Source organism: Pinus tabuliformis, chromosome 8, assembly GCF_031772625.1.
Source record: "Pinus tabuliformis cultivar Carrire ecotype Pingquan chromosome 8, CPIR1, whole genome shotgun sequence".
Classification (NCBI taxonomy): domain Eukaryota; kingdom Viridiplantae; phylum Streptophyta; class Pinopsida; order Pinales; family Pinaceae; genus Pinus; species Pinus tabuliformis.
Window position 1 is genome coordinate 1,045,813,227 of NC_142294.1, and position 27,746 is coordinate 1,045,840,972.

The following is a 27,746-nucleotide window of genomic DNA, read 5'->3' on the forward strand; positions in this document are numbered from 1 at the left end:
GCTACTGCTCTTCTCAACTGATGCCTTCAATTGTCCTGTGATCTGCAACCATCCTCTGATACCATGTTGGAATTTCTAAGTTTAACCCATTAGAAGTTATTCCTGCACTATCTAATTTATTTCTTCCTACTTGTTCAATTCCTTAACAAGTTATTTACCATGTAAATAGTGAAAATAAATACAAGTACAGTATCAACACATACAGATCATCAACTGAAAGTAAACAAGCACACAAGTGACACCGTTGTTTTTGGACTAATGTCCCTGGAAAAACCCAATATGGGAAAACCGGTGAAGTTATTCAGAGGGTTTTATTATTATGCAGTTTCAGAATACAACCTGGGTGCCAGAAATGGCTCACCCAACAGAGAATGCCCTCGACAGTAGTACCTCTTAGTCGAAGACAAAAATTCCGGCTAAATCACTGGATGAACAATCCCACAACAACAATGCAGCTTGTGCTGCTCTACGTCGCCCTATCCGACTCTCCAGCTCCCACTCTGTCCCACGAAAAATCTCCCAGCTCTACCTCTAGGCCCTACGTCAGCCTCTCTGGCCCAGCGTCAGCCTCTTTGGGCTCTACATCAGCCTCTGGAGCCTTTGCATCTCACACGCTGGCCCTCTCTGGCTCTGTGCAGCTCCTGGCTGCCTCTGGCTGGCTCTACATGGCCTCTAGCTGGCTCTGCGTCAACCTCTCCCGGCCTTTGCATTGATCCTCCCGGTACTATCTCTGCCTCTCTGCTATGTATTCACTACCCCTCAACTGCAACTCAGATCACTCTCTCAATTTCCTCGGCAAACCCTACCCTAGAAAATCGAGTTCTTGATCTCTCTCGGTGTATTCTCCAACTGACCCTCAAGCCTCCTCTTACACTTTTCTCGTTGGTCCATGTTGTAGCGGCTACAACCACCTTCCAAAATTTTGCCTTAGCCTGTTTTGGAGCCTCCCTACCAACCTTCACAGCAGCGTTCCTTGCTTCATCAAGTCCTCAAGCTTCAGTGTCTTTTTTGCTCAAAAGTAGCCTGTCGATCACAGTTTGATCTTTTCCCTTCACAAGCTTCTTACCCGGACTTGGTCCGATTGCAGGCTAAGCAGCGTCCCATTGAAAATTGCGCATTTCTGGAAGGCAACCAGCCTTCCCTCCAGAAATTGCGCAATCCTCTCTGACAACCTGCTGGGCTCCAAAATTGCGCAATCCTGCCAGCCAACCCTCCCAACAGGATTTGCGGCAAATTTTCCCAACAGCAAACTGTTCGGCCCAGGATTTGCGCAAATCCTGGGCAGCAGTCAGCTACTCAACCCAGAAATAAATTGCGCAAATCTCATGGGTAGCCAGCCCAGCTCCTAGCCAGAAATGCACATTTTTCTCCAGCAGTCAAGCAATCTCTTGCATGTGTAGCTGAGTTGACCGGTTCCCACTGGGATTGAGCAAAACAGAGTTGCATGCATGGGTTGTTTCTCCCAAGGCAGCATGCAAAGGCATCCCTTGTTTTAGGGATTTATGTTTAGCAGTTGGAGGCTACATGCAAGGAATAATTCAGAAACCTCCCTCCAAGTGTCGCTTCCCCTAGATTTGTGGCATGCGCATCACAACCTCGATGTTATCAAAACTCATCAACTAGATGCCGCAGAGCTCATTCCTTACATCAACCTTGTAGCTCTGACATCCCACATCACATCTAGGAGCATTCGGCACATTCAGCTCAGTTGTTTTGGGGTAAGCTTGCTTCCCATACCTTGTGCTGCATTTTTTTCGCTTTTTGTGTATTCGCTTGTGTGAGTGTTGTTTGCTTGATTTCTTTGAACACCTATTGTCGTTTACAGTATTCTAGCTTGTCCTAGCTCCGTTTCAATTTCCATTGCTATCTCACTGTTGTCGCATGCATGAAACTGTTTTGCACGAACGTTCGCCCAAACGGAAAACTGCCTCACCCACATGCATGTTGATCTGTTTGCTGAATATTTCATTCATGTTTTGCATGCACTATCAATCACTTCTACTATCACTTAGAGTCGCCATGCATTTACTGTCTTAGTTGCTTTCAATTGCCCGTCAGTGAGTCGGGCCAACCTTGGCCCGGGCTCTGCCTTCACCAAGGTTGCATTGCGCAATCTAGGGAAGGAAGGCTCACCTTCCTCTCCAGATTTGCGCATTCTTGCCCAACACTGGCCTCCAAGACTGTTTTGTGCATTTCTGGAGGACAGTGGCTGCTTGGCTCAAGAAATTGCACAAATCTGTCCCTGGGCCAGCAGTCTTTCCCTGCTAGAATTGCGCAATGCGCAATCCCAGCAGTCCTTCCCTGCTAGAATTGCGCAATGCGCAATCCCAACAGTCAGCAACCAGACTAGATTGTGCATTGCACAGTTCCAGCAGTCAGTCAGTCTCTCAGCAGCCCGGACTGTGCCTTGTGCAGTCTTGGCAGTCGGTCTCCTGACCTCCCGACCAAAATTGCGTAACCTTCATGATCATTCACCCATGTATGTTGCAAGTCAATTCTCATGTTCATTCTAGTTTTCGACTGACAGATTGCTTGCTATGAGTGTTGCAATGTCTCCAGGTATTGGAGGTGTTCATTTGCCTCTCAGCAGTACAGGTACAATGGCTTCTAGGAGAGCAGAGGCAAAGACACCATTCAAAAAACGCTTGGGGATGCAGTCGATCAAGTGTCTATGAGCTTGCCTACTCACACAGACATCAAGTTGTTCGTGGACAAGAACATCAAGCAGCAACATCACAACGAGCAGCGTCATGAACAACAGTTGAAGGCAGCATACCGAATGCAGCGAATGAAGCGAACGTAGTGAATGCAAGAGGAAGGTTGTTGACAACATAGAGGCGAAGCAAAGTTGCAAGATCAAGCAGATTCACTGATAATGAAAGAAACTTTGGAGACTCAGGCTATGAAGTGACAGCACGACAAGAAGATCGCGCGAAGGCAAAAGATGAAACAAAGAAGGAGTTGCATGTGCTGAAGCAGCAAGTCAGGAAGAACATGAAGTTGCACAGACAGTGCAATGAGTTGCAGCAGCAACAGGAACAGAAGTGGGCCCAACATGCACTCATGGATGAAACTGCGCCAGTACAAGTTAAGGATCCATCCCAGCAACTGACACAGAGCAAACATGGTGAGCAATGTTGTTGATTGCATGCAAAGGATCCAGCAGCATGCATGTCGTTGAGCGCATGCATGCAATCCAACCCATTCAACACACTCACCAATGCGAAGACAACAAGCAAGTCCAACTGGGGCTAAACATGCACTTCGACAAGTTGATGCGCATGACCATTAGCACATACTTGAAGATCAGCACGGATTCTATGCATCAGTGTGTTGTCGGTTCAACCGTACCCAAGATGACCATGCACATGTTAGCAGACGAGTTGGATGAAGAGGCCGAACCAATGCACCAGTTGCAACAGAGGCAAGAGTTCGCTTCAGCAAGATGTCACCATGAGGTACATGCACACCATCACGGACGACCAAGCTTGGCATCAGCTCACCAACTTCACCATCACAAGCATGTCAAAGAGTTGGTCTCACCACAGCGGACCGAGTGTCAGTGATGTCTTGCAAGGCTTGCTCAAGCCATGTTGTCTCACATGAATACATGTGCATTGTAATGTTGAGTCATGTCAAGTGTAATTCAAGTGTCAATGGTTGGATGTAACAGTCATAGAGTAGGTGAAGAGTCATGAGGGTAGTTGAACTGTCACAAAGGGGAATGTCAAGGGTCACCCCACCCTTTGCTATAAATAGTCCCTCATAACTCATTGTATGGGCTTTTGGTCAGCCAATCTTCTACTAAGACTATCTTGAAAAAGGCTTGGATAGTATTGTAAGGCACCTTGGCTTCTCCACTGCACGGAGCTAATACATCTCTTTAGAGGAGCAATTGGATGTGGCTGTAACGTTCCACTGTTGGGGCTAGCAAGTTTACATGGTGTATTGTATGATTGTGACTTGTACTTCTTCAATAATAAGAGCCAACACATTTTCATGTATATGTTGTTATTGTAGTTGGACTATTCTGGTTGCCTTAATGATATATGTTGTTTAACTTACGTACATGTATATGAACTGATTTGTATGAAATTATATGAATCTTGTTGTTGACGTGTTGCATATGTTGTTAATGTTGTCACCGTCCGTGTTGACTGCTCTGTCAGACATCAGACAGACCTTTCTCATGAACCTTGCTATATCAACTGTCACACTCGCCTCGAACTGATCCATGAGTGTTGTTCGTGTTATCTTACCTTGTATGTTGTGACTGCCGCATCCGAGTGAACTGCTCCGCCGGAAGTTGTGCATGTCCTCAGTGTGGTGTGTTCCTAACCGAGTTGGGACTTATCCCTTTCAACCTGGGACTCACCTTCACCTTCCTCTCCCTTCGAAGTGTTGGAACCTCTCGTACACATTCCTTGACTCTCTGCATCAGTGACACCCTTCCTACTAACAGAGTTATCTTACTTGCCTCTATGCGACATCACAATCAAGGCATTACTTTACGACCCACTGTTGGGACTCCTACACCAAACGGTCTCAGGTCTAATTGGGACTTCTTACCAGGGAGATCCCCTTGACATGTTGGCAGGTCCAGCACCATCAATAGTCCATCAACAGTCGAGATTAAATCTCTAATCAACGGCTGAGATTAGATTTGGCTGTATCCATGACTTTTGGACCATTCTAACCCAGTTTTATATTAATTCACATTAATATTTTATTTTTCCTAAGTTTAGACTTAGGAACTCCATTAAAAATATTAATTATTTTTAATATCTCCCAAACTACTTAGATTCTGCCCAAACCATTTCTGGGTCTTGGAGATCTCATGTACTTTAGCCTCTCCACCAATTTTCGTGGCTAAAGCACATCCGATGCTACCCCAAATCAACATCTGCGTAGGCCCTGTTCCTGCTCTGCTTATTGTTGCCTTGCACTCTCTAAATATGTTGATGCCCTCCCTTCCTTTCTCACCTACAACTCTCCCTTTGATCCGATTTTCTCTCGCAGAACTTCGACCAATGAGAAAATCGATCTTACTTGAGTAAAATTAGTATCTGCCTCTAGTGTGTTCTCCAAGTGCCCCTCAAGCCTCTTCTTATATCTTTTTGTTGGACAACCAACGACCCAGATTAACTTCTAATCAATGGCTTAGATCATTTTGGCGTGAACTTTGCCTTCTTCTAGAAGTTTCACGCATAGTTTAGATTAATACCCATTAATTATTTTAATTTTCTAAGTTTAAACTTAGGGTCCCATCAAGAATAATTAATTATTTTAATAAAACTGTCTCTGGGTGGAATTTTCCAAAACGATTTCCGGGTATTGGAGAATGCATGTGTCTAAGCCTTCCTGCAAATTTTGAGGCCTAGAGCACATCTGATGCTTACCCAAATCAACAAGCCACTCATTGTGTGCCCTCGCTCATCTATTATGATCATACTTTTGAAGGTGGGCCATCCAACCCCAAAGGTATGATTTGTCATTATGTAATTCGATGTTTATGCTTGCTTTTCCTAGGTACATTTAGGCATGGATTAGTGGGGGAATTCGGCGAAAAGAACAGGTTTGGATTGTACTCTTGTTCCCTTACCTCAACTTGGGGGTTAATCTCCTATCCTAGTCCCGTGGGATCTCCCCTACTGGCTAATAGCTTTAGGAGCAACACTACATGCGAAACCCCGATTTTCTCTGTGTGGTCCTGCTTCCCGATACCATATATGTATCCCGCTCCCCTCTGCTCATTACAAGCCCTTTTCACATTTTCCCCATTTTAGTCCACATTTGTTCATTGGGTCCACAAGGTGTTGGCCTCCCCTTCCCCTTGTCCACATCTTGGGTCGGGCCTTGAACGATGCCCCGTAGGTTGATGTAGCTAAAAAGAAAGATAAAAGCATAATATGGCCACATCCCATAGGAAAGGTACCACAAAATGCAAAAGATGGTCGGAGCAATAAAATTTAGTTGGGCAAAAGCCAAACATGAGCTCTATCCCTATTACTATGGCCATAACCCTGGTTCATGGGGTCTCTATTAGTGACCTTTGCATCATTAAGGAACCTATGATTGTCCCAACTCCTGGTGGGCGATAAAATACCCCACCTTAAGGGGGTATTCACTTTCTTATTTTACACATCATGCTCTCATCCCCTGGATCCCTAAGCAGTAAAATGAAGAAAAATCAATAAAAGGCAAAAGGCACATGATGAAGGGTGGAAAAACAAAGGTCAGGGTAACTCATGTACCATGATTTCTCCCTCCTACATTCATACACCCAAGGTGTGGGCCTCCTTCATCATAGCTACCCCTGTACCATGGCATGTGGCTTGGAGCCTCACCTCTTGCCCCCACTCCATTCCATCTCTATTCCACATGACACCTGTCATTTGATGGATGTACCATATGGTACTTGTCATCCCCTTAGAGGTTGAAACCACCGAATAGGGTCCTTCATTAACCTCTCTTGTCAAGGAAGGTAACATTAGTACATGTTCAAAGCCCATTTAGAAGCGAATGCCACTATAAAGTGTCCACTTTTGCCCTTCATTAGCAAGCTTATTTACTCAATTGCACTAATGAATTATTGTACTAGAAGGTGAGGAGCCACATCGGATCTTATACAAGATTGCGGGTGGGTCTTCATCTTGGACTTGGTCTCCCTATACGGCATCCAAGCCCTCCATAGGGTTATAATGGCACTTGTAGGGTGAGCGTTGAGAGCTATGGGTCTCCAACCATGCAAAGCATTGATTGCCACACCATGGGCTTCTTCAACACCACCACATTGTTTGTTCATTCCCTAGTCATATAGAGATGATGATGCACTTGGACCACGTTGCCCAACTGACTACACATTGCACCCGACACTTGGCAGCCAATCCAAGGCCCAGAGGAGATTTTGTCTTTCCCAGGGAGACATGGGAAGGCATGTGTCATCTTCCAGCCCTCAATACTAGAGAATTGAATTGATTATGAGCCACTTGGAGACCCATGAGACCATTGTTTGTGCCCCAGAGCCACTTGGGAGCACCACAAGATGTTTTGCTTGGAAATCAAAGGGCCACCCCTTTGATCATCATTCATGGAACCATCTTCTTCATCATGGCACTTTGAGGACTCATTCAGGCCTTCCAATGGCCCTCTTACACCATTGTTTCATCATTTTTGCTAGCTTTGGATGGCTTATCTTTTAGTTTGTGAGCTATTTGGTGGGCTCGTCATGAAAGATGCTATTTTTGCACATTAGAATAATATTAGGGGCATTTTTAGGATAATTCAAATTAGAAGAGGCTCATATAAATAGAGTTAATCCCCATTCATGTGGATGATTATCATCACTATTTGGAATATATGATTATGCAATATCCCTTGCATGACGTAAAGGAGAAAGAAGGCCAAATTATTTTGTTAGTGGAATGTGGGGGCCACCCACATAGGAAAAACGCACTTGGCTAAGTGTGGAGTTCGAATAGCCTTGGAGGGGAAATCGAAAAGCAAGGAGAAGGGGCCCACATGGGGAGGAAGGCCCACGAAATTATAAATAGGAGGAGCTCATCTTTACAAAGGGTCTTTTGTCTATTGAACTCACTTTTGTTGCTCGAGCTGCTTAGCCAGGTCACTCTTTGTTTACCACCGAGTTTTCCAAATGGAGAACGTACCCTTTCTTCGGGGGACTTCGAGTGCCACCCTAGGAAGGACAAATTATACCACTTTGGAGGAGAGTTGGAGGGATTTCAGAGCTTATCCTTTAGCCTTCTGCTCAGCTAGTGTGTGCTTTTCGACAACGCAGGAAGGGAGCATGCAGAGGTTGTTTTAGGGGTCTTTCGGGTAGCATTTTCTAGGAGAATTTTGGCATTGGAGCTTTAGTGGAGTATCAACATTTTGGAGGCGTTTCAGAGCAGGAGATTTTTGCTAGTGTGCAGCACGATTTGCAGCTACCTGGGTCTGTGCAGAAGACTCTCACTGCGCACACATGGGAGCTTGAGGGACGAGTTGGGGAGTTGAAGATTGTCAGGAGAAATAAGGGGAATCTTGGAGGAGAGCATCTCCACCTTTGGGTGTGATTTGTGGGGCTTTTTTTGTAAGCTACAAGCATACCGTATTTTCCAGCAGTTAGAGGAGGACGTGGTATTTTGGGGCCAAATTTCGGGGGTCAAAACTAGGCCAAACCCTTTCTAGGTTTTGGTGGGTTTTGGTTGAGGAGCTTGAGGTTAATTTTGCAGAATTTTCTGAGCATCGGAGGTGGGGTTTCCAGCAGTTCCTTTCCAACAGACAGTACAGATTTCTGGGCAGCGCAGAGCATTATTGAAGCAGTTGTTTTTAGCATTTGGGCTTATTGTTTTATCACCTGGGCTTTGTCACTATTGTACTTGCTCCAATTGATTAATAAAATGGCTTAGTTGGTTCTTACTTCTAGAGTTTTTATGGGTGTTCGCTGAATGTTTGAAATTTCTGGTGTTGTATTTGTTTTTGCTTTGCATATCATTGTTTTTTCCTAGTTTGGAACATTACATCTTTGGTATGGCAGTGAACTCAGCGTCTACTCGGCATTCACCTTGATACATATATGGCAGCGACCTTGATATAGACCTAAACATGACAGTGACCTACAGTAACCTTAATACTTAAATGACCGGACAATGATCTATATGTTTGTCAGTTACTTTGTTGTATGGAAGAGACCTTGAATGAATGACATGACAGAGATCTTGTATGGCAGTGACTTTGTTTGCATGACAATGACCATTGAAGACAGTGGTAACTTTCTCTTGATAATAATGAACTTAATCCATGACAGAGATGACAGTGCTTCCATGACAGAGATGATAGTGCTCCTATGATAATGATGATTGGGGCCATGTAATGTCCCCATTTTTATGCTTCTTCATAGTACAACTAGGGTGGATTTCCAAGGCAAGGGATGGCCAGGTCAGTGGCGCAGGTTTAAGTCATCAAGGTTTCTGATGGAGTTTCGAGGAGTTTTTATGGGGTCCGATGGCATTCGCTTGGCATATTCATCATTGTCAGCAATTCCGCACATCTTGTTTTTGGTACTGTGACTTTCTTATAATTCCCGTAAAACGGAGTTATTATCTGCATAACTTAATTAATTATGCTCGAGGTGGCATTCCAGGGAGGATAATTGATGCAACACCTCAATGTAATAACTTGTTGGAACCAGAACGAGAAGATCTACAGGATGGGATGCTGAGAAGTGACTTCCAATGGCCGAAGAGAGTATAGTGGGCGATTTACCATTTTCCTTAGTTAAAAATGACATTAATTAAAGAAAAATAATTAATTAGAGGAAATGGGCCAAAAGTGACTTAAGTAAAATAAAATAAAATAAAAGGGGGTCACTTAAGATAAAATCAATGGAAGAGCTTCTAGAATAATAATAAAATAATAAAATAAGATGCTTCTAGAGGCTTGGAGATCTATCTATCAGTTCTATAAAAGGAGGAGGAGAAGATCATTTGGGACATCTTGGAGTTGATATTGTTTCTTGTATGAGAGGTTGAGAACGTGGTTCTCTACTCCATTGGTAGCCCCAGGACGAAAACCCTTGGGTGATTTAGAGAGAGTGGGCGAGCACCCATCTCCCCTTGGTGGATTCATTCAAAATCCACAGGGGTAGTGAAAGTTTTTATGTTTCAGTTTGGAGATTGGAGGGTCATTACTAGCTATTGTATTGGCATCTATCTATATATAATAAAGTTGGATTTTGGTTGCTGCATTTCTCATTGTTCCTCATGTTGTGATTTTTAAAGAGATTTTATGCAATTTGTGGGTTTATGGTTTCAGTCAAACTTCTAGTGTTTGGGTTTCCATGGCAATTTCTTGTTAAGTGCTAGATAATTTGATTTGAAGAGTTTGTTCCAAATTTCCTTCATTTGAGGCATTACGGTGGTATCAGAGCATCGAACTTGGCTCAGCCCGCGGGTTCGGTTTTTCAGTTTTAAGTATTCGAGGGTTTATTTTGGAAGTGCCAAATTCATCCTTTGTTGCAAAATTTTAATTTTTTTGCAAGATTGTTGTTACGAATGATTTTTCAATGAATTGGATGGATTGAAGAGGTGGAGCATTGTGATATTAATTTATCTTATTTGGAGCAGTGTGTAGAGTTGGGCGGAGTAGGAAACTTGTACTAAATTGGGGCTTTCTGTATCTTTTGGAATCTACCCAAGAAAATTATGGGTTTTTTTGGGTTTTAACTTTTATGAGAGGAGCTCGTGGTTAAAATTTCAGAATTTTCCGGGTGGTATGCGGGCTTTAAATCAGTGTTCCTTCATCATTTCGTTTTATCGGTGAACTGGGTAATTCACACCACTTGGTCAGCTTGATCTTGGCTTGGATTTAAGTCAAACCATTTCTGGGTTTTTATGGGTTTGGTGTGAGGAGCCTTAGGTTAAATTTTCAAAAATTTTGTAGTAATGAGGGCAAAAACACCAGTTCATCTTAAACAACAACAACATAATTTCTGGGCAATGCGAATTAATTATTTGGGTTATTTTGTTAGGACTTTGCAACAACAGTAAGGGGAGCTTGAAATTTTAAAATTTATTGGCTCATCAATGAGTCACTGAGGCAGTTCGCAGCCCTTAGTGCTGACCCTATCGCTAGGAAAAATTTTATGAGAATATTTCTAGGAGGGTTCAGATTTGGGAAGGATGAGGAACCAAAGCAGAAGCAGTCTCAAGAGCTCCCAAAGCTGAGCTGAAATCAAATGAGGAGAGGGCATATCTGCTTCACATGTCAAGGAGCATGGACCCCAAATCACACATGTAAAATTGACAGAGAAGCAAAAACTAAAGAAGAGCGAGGAATGACAAAAAACTCAAGTCAACGAAGAAATGAAGGGCCCATGTTTGAGCAGGAGTTGCATGTAGCATGCTTTAACTTGCATGAAAACACCTTTGACGAGCATGAATAGTTGTGTGATAGCAACCTACCTTTGCCTCTATGTTTGATGATTGCGGATGGTGAGCAACAATTTGATTCCATGCATAAAGAAAGCCCAGGAGAAGACACTCAGGAGGATTTCAGAAATGAGCCATTGGTGGTGGCCCAGCATGAAGATCACTCAAAGGTGCAAGGACATGAGGAGGACGATATGTACAGTGTGTGGGATGAGCCATTTTTGGAGAGTCAACTAGTGGCTCATGTTGAGCCTAGGATGGAGGATGAGCAGACACCCTTGGGGCACTTAGATGAGGAGGTTACTATATGTGTCAGTGAGCAATGGGAGGTGGACCGACAGTTCACCAGTGTTTCCATAGCATTATCCCTATGTCAGCAAAGTGGGGATGACCTTGGCCTATGCTTGAGATTGGATCGGAGAGTGGTGATGAGCTGGTACGCAGTTGGTGGGGCAACATTCACAGCGGGAGCTATAGCACAGCAGAAGTCATGGAACATTGATGCTCTTTCTTGGTGGCACTGGGATCCAGGTGGATACTAGTAGTAGGTTGAGTCAGAGATGGTCATGGGATCCAGGCATTGGACGATCCAGTCATGTTTCGATAGCTTGGAGGCATGACGTGGACCAGAGGTTCGTATGGGATCTGGGCATTGGGTCTCAGTTGTGTTGGGCCACCAGATTGGCCCACGGATTTGGATTTCTTAAGGGCAAGCAATCTTGGGGTGGGAGGACTGTAATGTCCCCATTTTTATGCTTCTTCATAGTACAACCAGGGTGGATTTCCAGGGCAGGGGATGGCTAGGTCAGTGGAGCAGGTTTATGTCATCAAGGGTTCCGATGGAGTTTTGAGGAGTTTTTATGGGGTCCGATGGCATTCGCTTGGCATATTCATCATTATGAGCAGTTTCGCACATCTTGTTTTTGGTTCCGTGACTTTCTGATAATTCCCGTAAAACGGGGTTATTATCGGCATAACTTAATTAATTATGCTCGAGGTGGCATTCCAGGGAGATTAATTGATGGAACACCTCAATGTAATAGCTCGTTGGAACCAAAACGAGAAGATCTACAAGATGGGATGCTGAGAAGTGACTTCCAGTGGCCGAAGAGAGTATGGTGGGCGATTTACCATTTTCCTTAGTTAAAAATGACGTTAATTAAGGAAAAATAATTAATTAGAGGAAATGGGCCAAAAGTGACTTAAGTAAAATAAAATAAAATAAAAGGGGGTCACTTAAGATAAAGTCAATGGAGGAGCTTTTAGAATAATAATAAAATAATAAAATAAGATACTTCTAGAGACTTGGAGATCTATCCATCAGTACTATAAAAGGAGGAGGAGAAGATCATTTGGGACATCTTGCAGTTGATATTGTTTCTTGTATGAGAGGTTGAGAACGTGGTTCTCTACTCCATTGGTAGCCCCAAGATGAAAACCCTCAGGTGATTTAGAGAGATTGGACGAGCACCCATCTCCCCTTGGTGGATTCATTCAGAATCCACAGGTGTAGTGATTGTTTTTCTGTTTCAGTTTGGAGACTGGAGAGTCATTCCCAGCTATTGTATTGGCATCTATCTATATATAATAAAGCTGGATTTTGGTTGCTGCATTTCTCATTGTTCCTCATGTTGTGATTTTTAATGAGATTTTATGCAATTTGTGAGTTTATGGTTTCAGTCAAATTTCTGGTGTTTGGGTTTCCATGGCAATTTCTTGTTAAGTGCTAGATAATTTGATTTGATGGGCTTGTTCCAAATTTCCTTTGTTTGAGACATTATAGACCATGATAGACATAAACAAGATAGTAATGATGACAGTGATGATATTAATGACACTTATTGAAGTGTCATGGATGATGCTATTTGACACAATGATATGATACCAACTCTCTTGGACATGTTTGACTATCAGAGGTAAAATTGTTTAGTTCACAAACAAAGTTGTGAACTAACTTGGATTGGCCCTAGGTGGTCTAATGTAATTGGTAATGATGTCTCATGATATTGCACTTTGTATCTCAACTGAACAATTGATGAATATCTAATAGAAAAAGAATCCGGTTGCGTTTTCCCCCTTGTGGGGTTTTGCCCTGGTCTCTGACATAACTCCTGGTGTTTCTATTGTGCATGTTTTTCTTCTATTGTTCTTTAAAGTTCTGCTGCATTGTTGATGTTTATTGTTCTCACTACATAATTGCTAATAATAATGAAATTATCTTATGGGATGAATGTTATATGTTGAAAAAATTTGAAAATGCAATTATCTATAGGGCTAGAATTTAACAACCATTAGTTAATAACACTCCCATAAATATTTAAGTTTATTACAACCAACATTTTTCTAAAATTTTCACTCCTAATTGCTTATGGAATATATCTGCTGCTCCATTACTTGTCTACTAGTAAATCAACTCAATCTCCTTGTTCTTGACCTTCATTCTAATATAGTGACAAGAACGTTGTATATGTTTTGCATGTGTAAAAAATTGAATTCTTCACAATTTAGTGGTGCGGGTTCGAACTTCAGACTATCAAAGATTCATGTCTTCAAGCATTCTATGAAGCTAAACTGCTTCATGTGTTTCATCCATTAAAGCATTATATTCTTCTTAAATGGACAACAATGTTATTGTCAGTTGCTCCATGCTAATCAAAGAAAGCACTGTGGGCCTTATTCTGAATGTGTATTCTGAAGTTGATTTCCTATCATGATTCATACTCATTCGAACAGCATAGTCATTGCTCTGACATGCAATAAGCACAAAGCTACACTTCTATATCTCCATCGCTGCTACTACTTCCAGATAAAATCACTAAGTATTGGTGACTTTTGCCTATATCTTTTGTTTCTTCACCTTGACCATTAATTCCTATATAGTCTAAAAAACATTTAACTTTAGATGTAAACCACGAAGCCAGATTCAAAACATAACTAATAATCACATAAATTATGCTTCAAATTACAAAGAGAAAAATAACACGGTCAAGACATTCTAGAGTTGACCTACCTGAAGGAGCATGTGGAGAAAATAGACAAAATCTGTCGTACTTCTTACCACTGTAATCACCAGTGCCAGAGTCTTATTAAAAAATATACATAGGTTTTCCTGTTTGCAGCAAAATAATACAAAATAATTAATACAAAACAACAATATAAAGCATTAGACACTTCCACAATTAATTTTATTCTAGAATATAACCGTGTTTTCAAAAACTCATGGGTTCCAGCGTTTTTTCATGATACAAATGTTAGCATTTCATGTTTGTAAACAATCATTTCTCTAAACTTTTGTTCATTTTTCAGGGTTTAATGGGAGAATAAAATGCATAATCCGAGAAGTAATTTGTGTTATTTTCTCAATTTAATTCTACATTATAAAAGATATAGGAAGTCTTAAAAAAAGGGAAGCTCATCGATGTCAAATCAGAAAACCAGATTGCATCATAGGAAGATGATGAGAACCAATCACCAGGTCCCTTAACTGTACAATATTTTTAGGAGGATGCATGCAAACACAAGACACGACACAAAGGAGCAGTTCAAAGTGGGGTCAAGCTATACAGGACAGTGCATTTGATGGATGGATAGCAGCGAAAGTCTGACAGATTGCAGATAAAGTTCTCCCTAGTTGAGAGGGAGTGTTAAAATTGGAAACTAGGGCCAAACTCCATGTGGAACACCTTATTTATGGCTTCTAATATTTTTCCTAAATTCCTCTCATCGAGAGGTGTAGGATTGATTTAAATATCATCCGATTCCGATAAGTATTTATGGAGATATGAATTTATTTTGATTATGGACAAATTGTCAAGGTCGGCCAGCAAACTTATGCAGGCTCAGAAGCCCAACAGTCATGTCGATTCAACCTCAACGTTTGCATATAAATACAAGGAGCATTCTCCTCATTTGGACAATTCAATTCACTCATCTTCTCTCTCTCTCTCCTACGCATAAAAGGAGTCTCTCTCTCTCACACATGTGGCTGAAAGGAAGACATCCTAGGGCAAGGAAGACACAGAAAGAAGAACGCTAGGGCAGCAGGTCATCTCTTTGACCAGCGTTGACCAAGCATTGATCTTCCAGAAGTGTGGATTGGGTGTGGTTGCCTCTCCTAGGCAGGCCGCAATTTTTGTATTGAAAATCGAGGTGATCTGACCTCTAGTTTGACCGGTGTTGACTGCCCTAGTTTAGGGCTGCAAGTTGACTTCAAAAATTTGCAAATTGACTGAACTTTTGGGGTTGTTCAAGGGCTGTTTCTTTAGGCTATTCGAGGACAAGTTGACCGGAAATTGACTAAATATTTTAGAGGTCAATTTCAGCTAGTTTGACCAAGTTTGACTTTGCTGATCTAGTGTTTGCTGCTGCTGATATAAAATTACAGAATTCAGATTTTGTACTATTTCTCTCTGTTGAACTATTGAAGATAAAAGAAGATTTGATCAAAGAGTTTCCCCGCATTGGGGTTTGTCCCTGACTAGCCGCCACATCTGTGTCTCTTGTCTTGGGTTGTTTTCTGTTGATCATTTAATGTTCTATCTGCACTTTACTTAATGTATATGTGATTGCTAATCTGTGGCAAAAAAGAAGAAAAATAAGTAAACTGCTCTAAGCATATAACATACCATAATTTAACACCATTGCTAGCTTGATGTATTTGTCATAAGTAGAGTTTTATCACTATGGATGATAGGGAGAAGACCTTAAGAAATACTCTGAGTAACTTAGCAATAGTTGGATTTTTGGGCTATTACCCACCATTTTGTGGGTGATATCCCTAGGAGAATTCTTTTCTCCAAAATGATCCTCAGTCAGCATCCAGCAGCCCCTTGCAACCACTAACTAGCTCGTTGTGCCATTTCTCCACCACCTAAGCCTAACATGTAGTCCCTCACCCATCTGCCATTATTGTATGTTTGAAGGTGGGCCTCCTTAACCTAAAGGTATGCCTTGTCATTTGGCAATTGAGTATTGTAGTTTGCTTATCATGGATACTTTTGGGCATGGATTAATGGGGGGATTCGGCAAAAAGAATGGGCTAGGTATGTGCTCTTGTCCCCTAGACCCCTTTTGGATATTAACCTTGGATTCTAGTCTCGTGGGATCCCTTTTACTGGCCATCTGGCTTTAGGGATGGTATTTCATGGGAAACCTTGATTTTGGTTGCATGGTCTCGCTCCCTCATCCACATATACTGCCCTATTTCCACTCATTATAACCCCATTCATCATTTCTCCCACTTGGGTCCACATTCCTCCATTGGGTCCACATAGGGCTAGCTCTCCCATCCCTTTGCCAACACCTTGGGTCGGGCCTGAAATGATGCCCTAGAAGTTGATGCAGCTAAAAAGAAAAGTAAAAGCATAATTGGCCACATTCAACAGGAAAATGTACCACAAAATGCAAAAGATGGCCAGAACAAACACATTTAGCATGTGGGAAAAAGCCAATACATGAGCTCTACCCCATCATTATGGCCATCACCCTGGTTCCTACATGCCCTAGATGAGCCTCCTTTATCATTTAGGAACCCATGATTTTCCCAACCCCTGGTGAGCAATGAACCGTTTGATGCATGATATTATTAAGAACAAAAACCAACAATACAAATGGATTGGTGATTTGTACAAAAGAGGCAAACAAATGATAAAATTTATAATAAATCATAGAAATACCCATGGTCTTTTCCGCAATCACTCAAGATTGGAGCTGTTGAATTGATGTGGCAATGATTCGGCCTCTTGAAGATTATATGACCCTACGATAAACACAAATGGGAGACCTGAAGTGATCTTCCCCAAGAGCTAACTAGGGTGGCACTCGAAGTCCACCGAAATCAACCTAGAGTTTCTTGAAACCCTTAAGTCTAAAACTCGCTTGAGTTTCTTTTCAATGTCAATGAGATATGAGAGAAATAAAATGCTTTGCAAATGAGTCCACCCTCCTTTTATATTTCTTCATTGAGCCTTCCTCTAGCTTCTAGATTCACCTTTCTAATATTATTTTTATAGTTGGGGCCACTTTCCACTAAATGGATTTTTGCTGCCATTTTAATAAATAATAATTTGCCACCATTCTCCAATAAAATAATAATTTGTCTTCATTCTCCAATAAATAATATTTGTTGTCATTATTTTTAATAAGATAATATTGATTGTCTTTCTCCAAAAATAATATTCACCCCTTTTAATTAATATTACCAAAATTGGGTAAAACTCCTTAGTGATTACCATGCTCAGAATTGGGAATATTACAGTCCTCCCCGTCGAAAATTGCTTGTCCTCAAGCAATGCTCGAACAAGCGCTCTCTCTCTCTCTACTAAACCAAACTATCACTGCAAACAATACCAGGGTCCCAAATGTGCCACTGAGTCACCCTAAATCCATGCACTGTCATGTCATAAAGGAATCCTTCAACACTGTGAAATTTTCCTGAAATGCACCAACTAGATATTATTTTCCTAACTAATTAGCAATTTATTTGTTTACGGCAAATCCAAATAATTCACTAATGCATTCTTCACAAATAAAATATATTGCGGAAGTTAAATTTAGAAACTGAGAAATAAATGCACACACATAAAAATAGACACAATTATTTTGGACTAAAAGTCCCCAGAAAAACCCCAAAGGGAAAATCGGTGCCCAAGATGAGGGTTTATTGTATTATTATGCAGCGAATTGTAGAGTACAATAATCTTGATGCCCAACTAGCAATCTTCCGACAATTATACTGGCAAACTTATTTGGAGAAGATTTTCTCCCTCTACAATCAAATCAGCCTCTACTGGCCTGCTTGAACCCCACACTCGCAAACTCACTCTTCTTAGAATTCGCACCGCTGGCTCTAGGCAATATGCACAGCCTTAGAACTGCCTCCAACTGCACCATCTAGCCTCCCTCTGCCTCTAGAAAATTTTGGCTCTGCCTTCCGGCAACTCACTCTGTTGGACTAGCTAACTCGCATTGCCCAGACAACTCTCTCTACAGAAGATTTTGACCTCCCTTTTCCTACCTCTGCGGCACTGGAAAAATGTTGGCAAATTCTCTAGAATTCTTCTCTCTAAACTTCTGTTGCTCCCTCTCTTTGATGCTCTCCATCTGGCTCAAACTGTGGCCTCACTGAAGTTGTGAACTGGGTAACTCGATCTACCTAGATAGTTGATGCTCTAACAATTGTATCTCTCTTCATCCCTTCGACCTACTCTTATAATCTCTTGTTGAGACTTCAATGGCCAAGATGAAATCACCATTAATGGCTAAGATCAATTAGACTTCATCAATAGAAGTCTCTAGAGAAATCTCGAACATCCTTAATTAATTAACTTTAATTAACCAACCTTCCTAAGTTAAAATTAGGAAATAATTTAATTATCAGTTAATTAATTTATTTAAGGTGTTTCAGAGTCATATCTTGTGAAACCATTTCTGGGTATTGGAGATATTGTTTTCCTTAGTCTCTTAGCACCATCTGAGACTAGAAAACTCAGTTAATTAATTTATTTAAGGTGTTTCAGAGTCATATCTTGTGAAACCATTTCTGGGTATTGGAGATATTGTTTTCCTTAGTCTCTTAGCACCATCTGAGACTAGAAAACATGTTTGATGCTACCACCATAATCAAAAACTAATAGACACCAATGTCTCGAGCCATCCTACTCAATGTGAAGCATTCCTTGCTCCACAAGATATAATCACTAGGAACATTTTACATATCGCTAGTAAATAGAGCACCATGATCATGTGGAACCCTAATCAACTCCTCGAGAAGTTGCCTTGCTGAGAAACCAATCTCATGCACTTCAAGAGTAGACTCCTAAAGATGCAATCCAACTCCCATGGAGATGAATCCTCGCTCGCTTGAGCTCTATGTGATCTCCTCCTGCTGATCATCCTGTTATACCGGTGAAGTGCCTCGTGCCATTTACAGGTCACTAGGGAGTGAAATGCACTCTGTAAAACTGAGACCCAATGGAAGAGTTGCCTGATATCCTCCTATAGAAGATAATTCATCCCTCAAATGAATTGAACTGCCAAGCCCTATAATGACGGGGTCCCATGCAAATCTCAAAAGGATGCCACCATGTTGACATTGTGCCACTCTGACTATAACTAATGGCCCATCATGCTCATACCGTATACTCCTCTCCTGAAACCTGATGGCGAAATATTTGTAAAGGCCATGTTACCCACCATAAGTGGATGACCTGTATAAGAGAAATTTTCTCCTAGATTTGTCTTCAGCAGGAAGCCAGCAACCCCTTGCAACCACCAAATAGCTCGAGGTGCCACTATTCTCCGCCACCTGAGCCAGCCATCTTGTGCCTTCGCCCATCTATTATGATCATATGTTTGAAGGTGGGCCTTCCAACCCCGAAGGTATGACTTTTCATTATGACACTTTCCATTTGATGGATGTACCATGGACCTGTCACTCCCTTAGAGGTTTGAAACCATCTAATAGGGTCATTTATTAACCTCTCTTGTCAAGCAAGGTAACACATGTACTTTCTAAAGCCCATTTGGAAGGGCGTGCCACTATGAAGTGTCCACTTTTGCCCCTAATTAATAAGCTTATTTACTCAATTGCACTAATGGATTATTGTACTAGAAGGTGAGGAAAAGCATTGGATCTTATACAAGATCATAGATGGGTCTCCATCTTGGACTCAGCCTCCCTATATGGGACCCAAGCCACCCCCAAAGGGTCATAATGACACTTTTAGGTTGAGCGTTGAGAGCCATGGGCCTCCACTACAACAAAGCATTAATTGCCATAACATGGGCTTCTTCAGCACCACATTTTGTTTGTTCATGCCCCAACTATACAGAGATGATGATGCACTTGGACCACGTTGTCCAGTCGGCCACATTTGTACCCAACACTTGCCAATATATCCTAGGCCCAGATGGGGATTTGTCTCATCCGGAGAGACACATGAGGGCATGCATCATCTTCTAGCCCTTACTAATCGAGCATCGACTTATTTGAGCTATTGAAGACCCATGAGGCCATTGATTGTACCCCACGGCCACTTGGGAACACCAAAAGATGTTTTGCTTGGAAATCAAGGAGCCACCCCCTTGATAATCATTTTTGGAGCCCTCCTCTTGATCATGGCACTTTGAGTACTCATTTAGGCCTTCCAATAACCCTCTTGACCATTATTCTATCATTTTGTCTAGCTTTGGATGGCTTGTTTTTCACCTATTGAGCTATTTGGTGGGCTTGTCACCAAAAGGGATGTTATTTGCACATTAAAATATTAGTAGGGGTTTAATTAGGCCAAATTATACCAGCTTGAACTTGAGGAGCCTCATATATATATAAGACGCCTCATTTGTGTTAGACATCATCACTTAGATTTGGATCTCTCTTGTAGAAGAATCAGACCTGCAATTTTGGACGAATTTTGGACGTTTGGGATGCACTTTGACCATTGGAAATTTCGTTATCCTGTCTTGGAGCTTCTCTTTGCAGTATTGATGGATGGATATATTCTCATTATCTTATAAGAGACTTTTAATGCTAGATTTTTACATTGTTACATGTCTAATGTACGGAATATCATGTCATGATCTTGAATGTGCCCTAATTTAATGTGAATTCATGAAAACATTGAGATTATTGGATTTATTGCATGCATTACTCATAGATAATGTGAATGAATGTTCCTAGAGGCTTGTTTTGCATATTGCAGCCTTGAATCTCCACCAATCATTGTCAACGAAGTATAAATATCTATTGTAGCTGTGTAGCTACCTCCTTTAGGGCTAGCAAAGTTGCATAGATCTCCTTGATAGAGAGAAATCATCAAATCTAAGTAATTCTTGACTCCATTTTTCCCAATAGGAAGGCACTGGTCTAGAAATCCTTGTTGATCACCTTCTCATTGACAAATCTCTTTTTCTTCACCTTCTTCTCTCTCTTTTTCCTCGTCCTGCAAGGATAGGTAGCCTCTCTAGGGCTTGGTACGAAATTCATTTGGAGTGAGCCCTTGCAAAACCCAATTGGACGAACTTTGACGTTGGTGTTTCCTCTAGCTCTCCTCCAAATTTCATGCAATTCTCACAGTAGAATCTCAAGATAATTGATGCCCTAGCCATCATACCAAGTGGGAAACCTTGAAGTTTCTTTTGACTTTGGGATTTCTTGAAGGTTTGTAACTTAGAACCATATCGTTCAAAACCTTTTCTCTTGACTATATTGACCCTGGATGAACTCCTATCCCATCACATACTCCAACCCTAGCTCTAATATAGTCTTTCTCCCAAGGGACTTTTCATGGAAAGCCATTCTAGCTTCTCCCAAAGCTCACGCCTCAATTGAGCCTTTCCTTTGAATGAGTTATCCTTGCCTCACTTCAAACCCTAGTATAAACACACAAATCAAAGGTGAGGGTTACCAGGACTCCTCTCGTCGGTTAAAATCCAAGAAGAGAAGGGGACAGGATGTAGTGACAATGGGCCTTTGTCCCATATTGTTGTTGTGCCCTCTAGCTCTAGCCTAGATACTAGGCCTGCTAGTTTGAGCAAAAACAGGCCAAACACATCCTACCCAAGCATCTCCACGATGTCAAAGCCTACCCATCCAAAGCTAACCACGATCTTGAGAACAATACCATACAATGAAGGCCTCAACGATCCCCCATGTGTCAGTTGAAGAATGTAACTAGAGTCAGTCTTCATAATTGTATTTGTCAAAAGAAAGAAAAAGGAATTTATTGTAACAGAAAAATGACTTATTAAAGCATGGGTTTCATGCTTGGGTCATTGGTCAATAAGTCAAAGCACCCATTGTGTGCTCTAGGATTTTTATATTGAGTCAAATCAAAATCGTTATGTAAAAGACCCTTTTTGGGCTTCTTATGTCAAAGAAGAAAAATATGTTTTTGAGTCAAAGTATATAACATACCTCCATCCTTCAAGTTGGCTCTAGCTCCATCTTCTATAAGTCGAACTATCTACTGTTCATGTCGACCTAATAGTACAGTGACAAACCACTATATATACCCTAGCATTCGACCTTGTTTGGAGAAGCATAAGACAAGTAATTCGACTTGCAACTTCTCAATGAAGAAGAGGATGCAAGATATCTTAAAGGAAGAAGAAGGTACAATGAAGAAGAATAGACTACTATCTAAAGGGAAGCCAAAAATCTCAAGATTGCAAAGAAAACCAAAAATTTCAAGATTGCAGAAAGAATTGAAAATTTCAAGGCTACAGTGAAGATCGAAAATCTTAGGATTGCAAAAGAACTAATCTTTGTTGACTTGGAGATTTGACTTCAGTTTGATTTGTCTACAAGGGAAGCTGACCTGAAGGATTGGAGGGTGTCAATGTTTTGGTCAAAATTCTTGGATTGTCTCATCATGATTTGAATCTACTAAAGTAAGAGTTGAGTTTGACTGGCTTTTTCCCCTTCATAGGGGTTTTGCCCTGGCTGAGTGCCTACATCTGGTGTCCATTTTGTTGGAAATACTGAGAGGGGGGGTCAACCAGTCTTCCTTAGCAATTAGCACTTTTATTTCTTTTTAGAGCATTAAATAATCTTCAATTATTATTAATGTTTATGCAGTAATAACAGTAAATAAAAGAACATAGTAGACACAAGAATTTTACATGGAAAACCCCCTCCAGGTCAAAAACCACCAAACGTTTTTCTAATAAATTGTTTAACCTTCAGCGCCAACTAAAATGAAAGAAACAACTTCCTAGAATTCTAGAAAATAATTCTTCTCCAACTCCCACTGGAAGGATGCCCCAACGCCTTGATTTCTTCAGTGGTCAACTGAATGGATGCCCCAACATCCTAGACCAACCTACCACCCTAAATTGTTCACAGGCTCCAACCTGTAGGCAACTTCATGCACCAGCCTAGCAACTCCCTGCCACCCTATAATGACTAAAATGAGACAAGAGTGTGGATTCCCGTACCAGGGACAACGATCCACGATACAATATGATTTACAATGATTTTGACCGAACACCCAATCATACCATGACCTGCAACCCAACCATGACATCATCCCAACAGAGACTCCTATACCTCCCAATAATGCCTTTTCGACTCTAGGCAGATTGACTCTTTTACAATAATGACTCTTCCAATGATGGCACTTCTACAAATGAATCTTTTACAACTTTACAATCATGACTCTTGGCCTTGACACTTCTTCACAATGTACAGATGGTTGTCATGTCTCAAAGGATGTCCCACTGCAATGCTTCCTTTGATTTGATACTTCTACTCTTGAATTCTTGCTTGAAGCTATACTTGAATCTTCTTCTACCTGCATGCAAAATTTGTCTAGCGAAACCAATCCCAAAACAAAACAAAGTACCCTTCAACTTACCTCTGCCTACAAAACACATGTAAGTGCATAATAATGAATAAATACAAATTAAAATTACAATGCATACCTAAACCGTGCTTGTCTCTTTTGTTGTTGACTTGTTGCAGCGGTAGATAAGATAAGATAAGATAAGATAATTTTATTAATGTCCAACAAATGACCATAATAGGTCAACAGGACTGTTGGTTGCAAAGATTACATCATGCCAAGCTGGTGGACCAAACAGTCCCCTTTAACATTTCTTTTAAAATGCAGAAAGCACATGTAAATGTAAATGTAGAAGCTAGAAGCTCTCCGCTTTGAAACAAAGCACTGCAATGAAGCAGAGAAGGAGAAGAAGAAGAAAGAAAAAGGGGGGGAAGGAGTCCCCTATCCAGTTCCTATTCCTAACATCCGAGGCCAAGAGAAGAAAATTGAGAGAAGCTTGTCAAAGTCTGTTGTCCTATGGGCATACTGGGTTGTCGCTGCTGTCGCCTGGAGGTTCTAGGGTGCCTCCCAGGGGTGGATCCAATCCTGGAGCGCTGGTGCAGTTTGGTGGGTCGGCCCCCCCGGGACCACACTGATTTGGCCTCAGTGTTTGTGGGTCGGTCAATGGTTCTTTTGGTGCCCCACGCTGATGGTAGCGCCCTAAAGAAGTCCGTGATCTTCTGCGTGGTGTCTGATCTAGTCGGGCGTTGAAGAGAACAGGCCCGAAATCTGAAGGTCTCCTGGAGATAAAGCACAAGGCATCTCGGATCAACATATCTGAGGAAGCTAGTCAAAGTTTGAGAAGACCTGAAGAGACAATGGAAACGACCTTGAATCTCGTAGTAAGCAGGGCATCCGAAGATGAAGTGTGTCTCTGTCTCTATCTCCTGTAAGTAACAGAGCTGGCAAATCCTATCTGCCCCATCGATGTGGTGATCTATCTCCACCCAGAGTCTGTGAGACCCAACTCTGAGCTGCTCAAGGGGGATTCTAAGGGCATGCATCCAATGCTGGAACGTAACTGGGGTCTGATGATGAGCCCATCCCTGATCTCTAAGCAATGCTCTGCGTAGAAGGCCATTTTTGGACACAACCCATTGGGAGGGTTGGTCCATGAGGTCTGAATGTATCGTCTGTAGATATCCTCCTTAATGATTTTATTCAGCTCTTGCTGATTGGGAAGGAGGTGGCCTGGAGCATTCAGAGAGTAATGAAAAGGATGGAGATGGTCAATTTGGATTCCTGAAGTCTCCACAAGCTCTGTCACACTGGTGTAACAACATTTGGATCGGCCTGTCTGCGTACAAGCGATGTTCTCCAAGAAGCAATATGTGGTATCTGTCACGACCCTTCCTCACGTCTGCCAGGCCTCGAAGCCTGCACAAGAGCGACACTAACCTGAATATCACCTCTAGGCGGAAAGGTTGAGACCCGAACTCTGCTAGAATGATGTGCTGAGGAACTGTCTGCTTTCACCTAATGAAACGGCGCAAAAGGAGGGTCTGGACCTGCTCCGCTGAAGCCCAATCTGACTCTAGGAGAGAGGGACCCCAAATCTCTAAGCCGTAAAGCGCTGTGGAGCGAATCAAAGTGTCCATGATGCTCATTTTGGACGAGATGTCCTGGAAATAGTGCCGGAATCACTGCCTCTCCAGAAGGGCTAGGGAGCTATACCATTTGTTGATCTGAGGCTGAAGGGATGGCCGCAAGCTGAAGCGAGGCGCTGAAAATTTAACTCCCAAATATGTATAGGTGCTGACAATCTCGATCTCCTCTCCTCTAAATAGGAAGTGGAAGTCCAAGGTTTTCTCGACTCCATTGAAGATAATCCCTTTGGTTTTACCCAAATTCACAGTTAGATGCCTCTGGTCACAAAAAGCTACGAGAGCATCCAGTTGTCTCTGAAGGCCTTCTTGGGAAGAGGCTATAAGGGCAATATCGTCTGCAAAAAGGAGGATGGAAATCCGGACCTGGTGAAAAAGACACCCATCTGTATCCTGGATATGCTCCCGGAGGAAGGACTCAAGCTCATCGAAATATATCCCAAATAAAGTAGGAGAAAGAGGGCATCCTTGCTTGACTCCAATGGTGCCTTGGATGAAATCCGACATTCCTCCGACTGTGCGGACACGACCAAGGATGGCCTCATAGAGGCGCATGATAGCTGTCAAGAGAATCGAGGAAATGCCAATCTCTCTTAGCCTCTGGAAAAGATCTTCCCTCGGGACTAAGTCATAGGCTTTCTGGAAGTCTACAAAGCAGCAGTACACTTTAGAGGATCGATGCCTAGCCTCCTCAATCACCTCACAAAGAGTAAGGATGTGGTCGATCGTCTGGTGGTCTGGGCAAAATCCTGCTTGGCCCTTGGCCCTGAGTTGTCTCTGCTCAAGGAAATGGGAGAGTGTCCTGTGGAGTGTTGTAGTATATAGCTTGGAGAATGTGTGCCCAACCATGATTTTCTTGTAGTTGTTGGGGTCGGAAGTAGGCCCTGACTTGTGGATCGGGTAGATAATGTGATGTGACCAACCATCTGGAAATCCATCCCAAACTACCTAGTTGAAAAGGTCCACCAGATATCCTATTAGTGGGCAAAGTCCATGCTTGAAGAACTCTGCTTGGAAGCCTTCTTCGTCTGCTGCCCTACTGCTATTCATTGTCCATATTACCTCTCTAACTAAGTTGCAGGAAACGTGGCCCTAGGGGTCGTTTCCTCCCAGGAAACGAAACGAAACGCGTTTCCACGTACCGTACGGCCTGGAAACGCGTTTTCGGCTTTACGGCCACGTTTCCCGAAACAGAAACATGGCCGTACGGCCGGAAACGCGTTTCCAGGCCGTACAGCGCGCGTTTCCCAATTGAATTGTGTTTTCTTTTAATTTTTTGTTTTTTCAAAATTTGTTTTTTAATTTTCTAGATGTGTGTCTAAAGTTATAAAAGTGAATTTTTGCCCTAGTGTTGACATGCAGTTCATGGTAATGTTAAATTCTTAAAGTAAAAGTGATATTCTCCTTTATTTTTCATTTTCATCCTTTTACTTAAATTTTTAACATTACCATGAAATGACTCAGGATGTTTGAGAGTGGTTTCGCCCTCATTGGATTTCATATGGAGAAAGTAGAATTTTAGATCTCACTCAAAATCCAGCAGACTTTTTTGTTTTTCAGGATTTCAGGATTGAGGGGGTTGCAATGTTTCCATTGGATTTTATCATGTACTAGGGTATGGAACTTCTATTTAATCAAGAGAACCAAGCCCTCTATGCAGGGGAAACTCCCAATAATCAAAATTATGTAGGGTACTAGGGTATGAAACGTGTATTTAATCAAGAGCACTAAGGTCGTTCGACTATGCAGGAGGAGACTCCCAATACAACAGTGGTCCTTCTAAAGAATGGGATGTGGATGCAGAAAATCCTGATTTGGATCTCTCTCTTGCAGCCTTATAGTCTTTATTGTACTTGCAGCCTCATATATTAATATAAATAAAGGCTGGTTTTGAGATTTGGATATCTAATAAAGGTTGCTTTTGGATATTCCGATATTTTTATTTTCATTATGTGATCATTCATGAGTAAATGTGATGTAAATTAAATCTTAATGTTTAAGTTTAATAAATTATAATGTATCATTTATGCTTTATGATTGCACACACACACACACACACACATATATATATATATATTCGCGTTTCCCCGTTTCCAAAATTTGGGGAGGTCGCGTTTCGTATCGCTTCCCGTTTCGGAAACTCGTACCCGTTTCGTGCAACTTAGCTCTCTAATATCTTTGTCGGAGAAAAGGTGGCAGGAGGTGGGGGGGAAGTAACCTGAATCAAAAGTTGCCTAGGAATGTCATACAGTTGGGAGGTGTGGGAGAACATTGAAGCAGGATCAAGGTCGATTGGGGTAGGTGAGCGCCCGGGAAAGGATGGTCCCCCAGAAATCTTTAGGGGAGTGAAGGAGGAGAGTAGAAAGTACCTGTCTCCTATGGGCAATGAAAAGGCACTTCTTACGGTGAAGGAGGTGACAGTAGGCTGAACAGAGGTCTGGGTATGTTGGTAAGGAGTTCTGGAATGTGTGTCGGAGGTCCTAATGCATAGACTTGCATTCCTGGTCATACCATTTATTCATAGGGCAATTTCCTTGTTTGCGGGAGGTGGTGGCGGAACGGGTAGAATGGGGGAAGGATTGGAGCGCAGCTTCCCAGATTGCATATGAGAGGCACTGGTATTTGTCCTTGGCGGAGCTGAGAGAGTCGAATTAGGACTCCGATGGGAGTGTCTGTCTGAGGATAGAGGAGAAGAGATCAGGGTCACCCTCCTCAAATTGGAAGGTGGTCCTGGGAGGGTTGCGGGGAAGAGTAGGAAATGAATTCAGGAGGTCAAACTGCAGAGAAAGTGAGAGAAGTGCATGATCTGCGAGAGGGATGGGGGTGATCGAGAAAGTTTTGATGTAAGGGAGGAGATTTGGGTTTGCAATAGCATAGTCAACCACACTGGC

General features: G+C 42.0%; 1 protein-coding gene across 3 annotated transcripts in view; it reads right to left on the reverse strand.

Moving 5' to 3' along the window:
- LOC149238934 (putative cyclic nucleotide-gated ion channel 20, chloroplastic) overlaps positions 1–27,746 on the reverse strand; it is a 531,460-nt gene that overhangs the window by 382,350 nt on the left and 121,364 nt on the right. For all 3 annotated transcript variants that reach the window (XM_089373243.1, XM_089373244.1, XM_089373242.1), the window contains one exon: positions 13,939–14,037. In XM_089373243.1, coding sequence (XP_089229369.1) covers positions 13,939–14,037 — 99 coding nt within the window. The remainder of the gene's footprint in view (positions 1–13,938; positions 14,038–27,746) is intronic.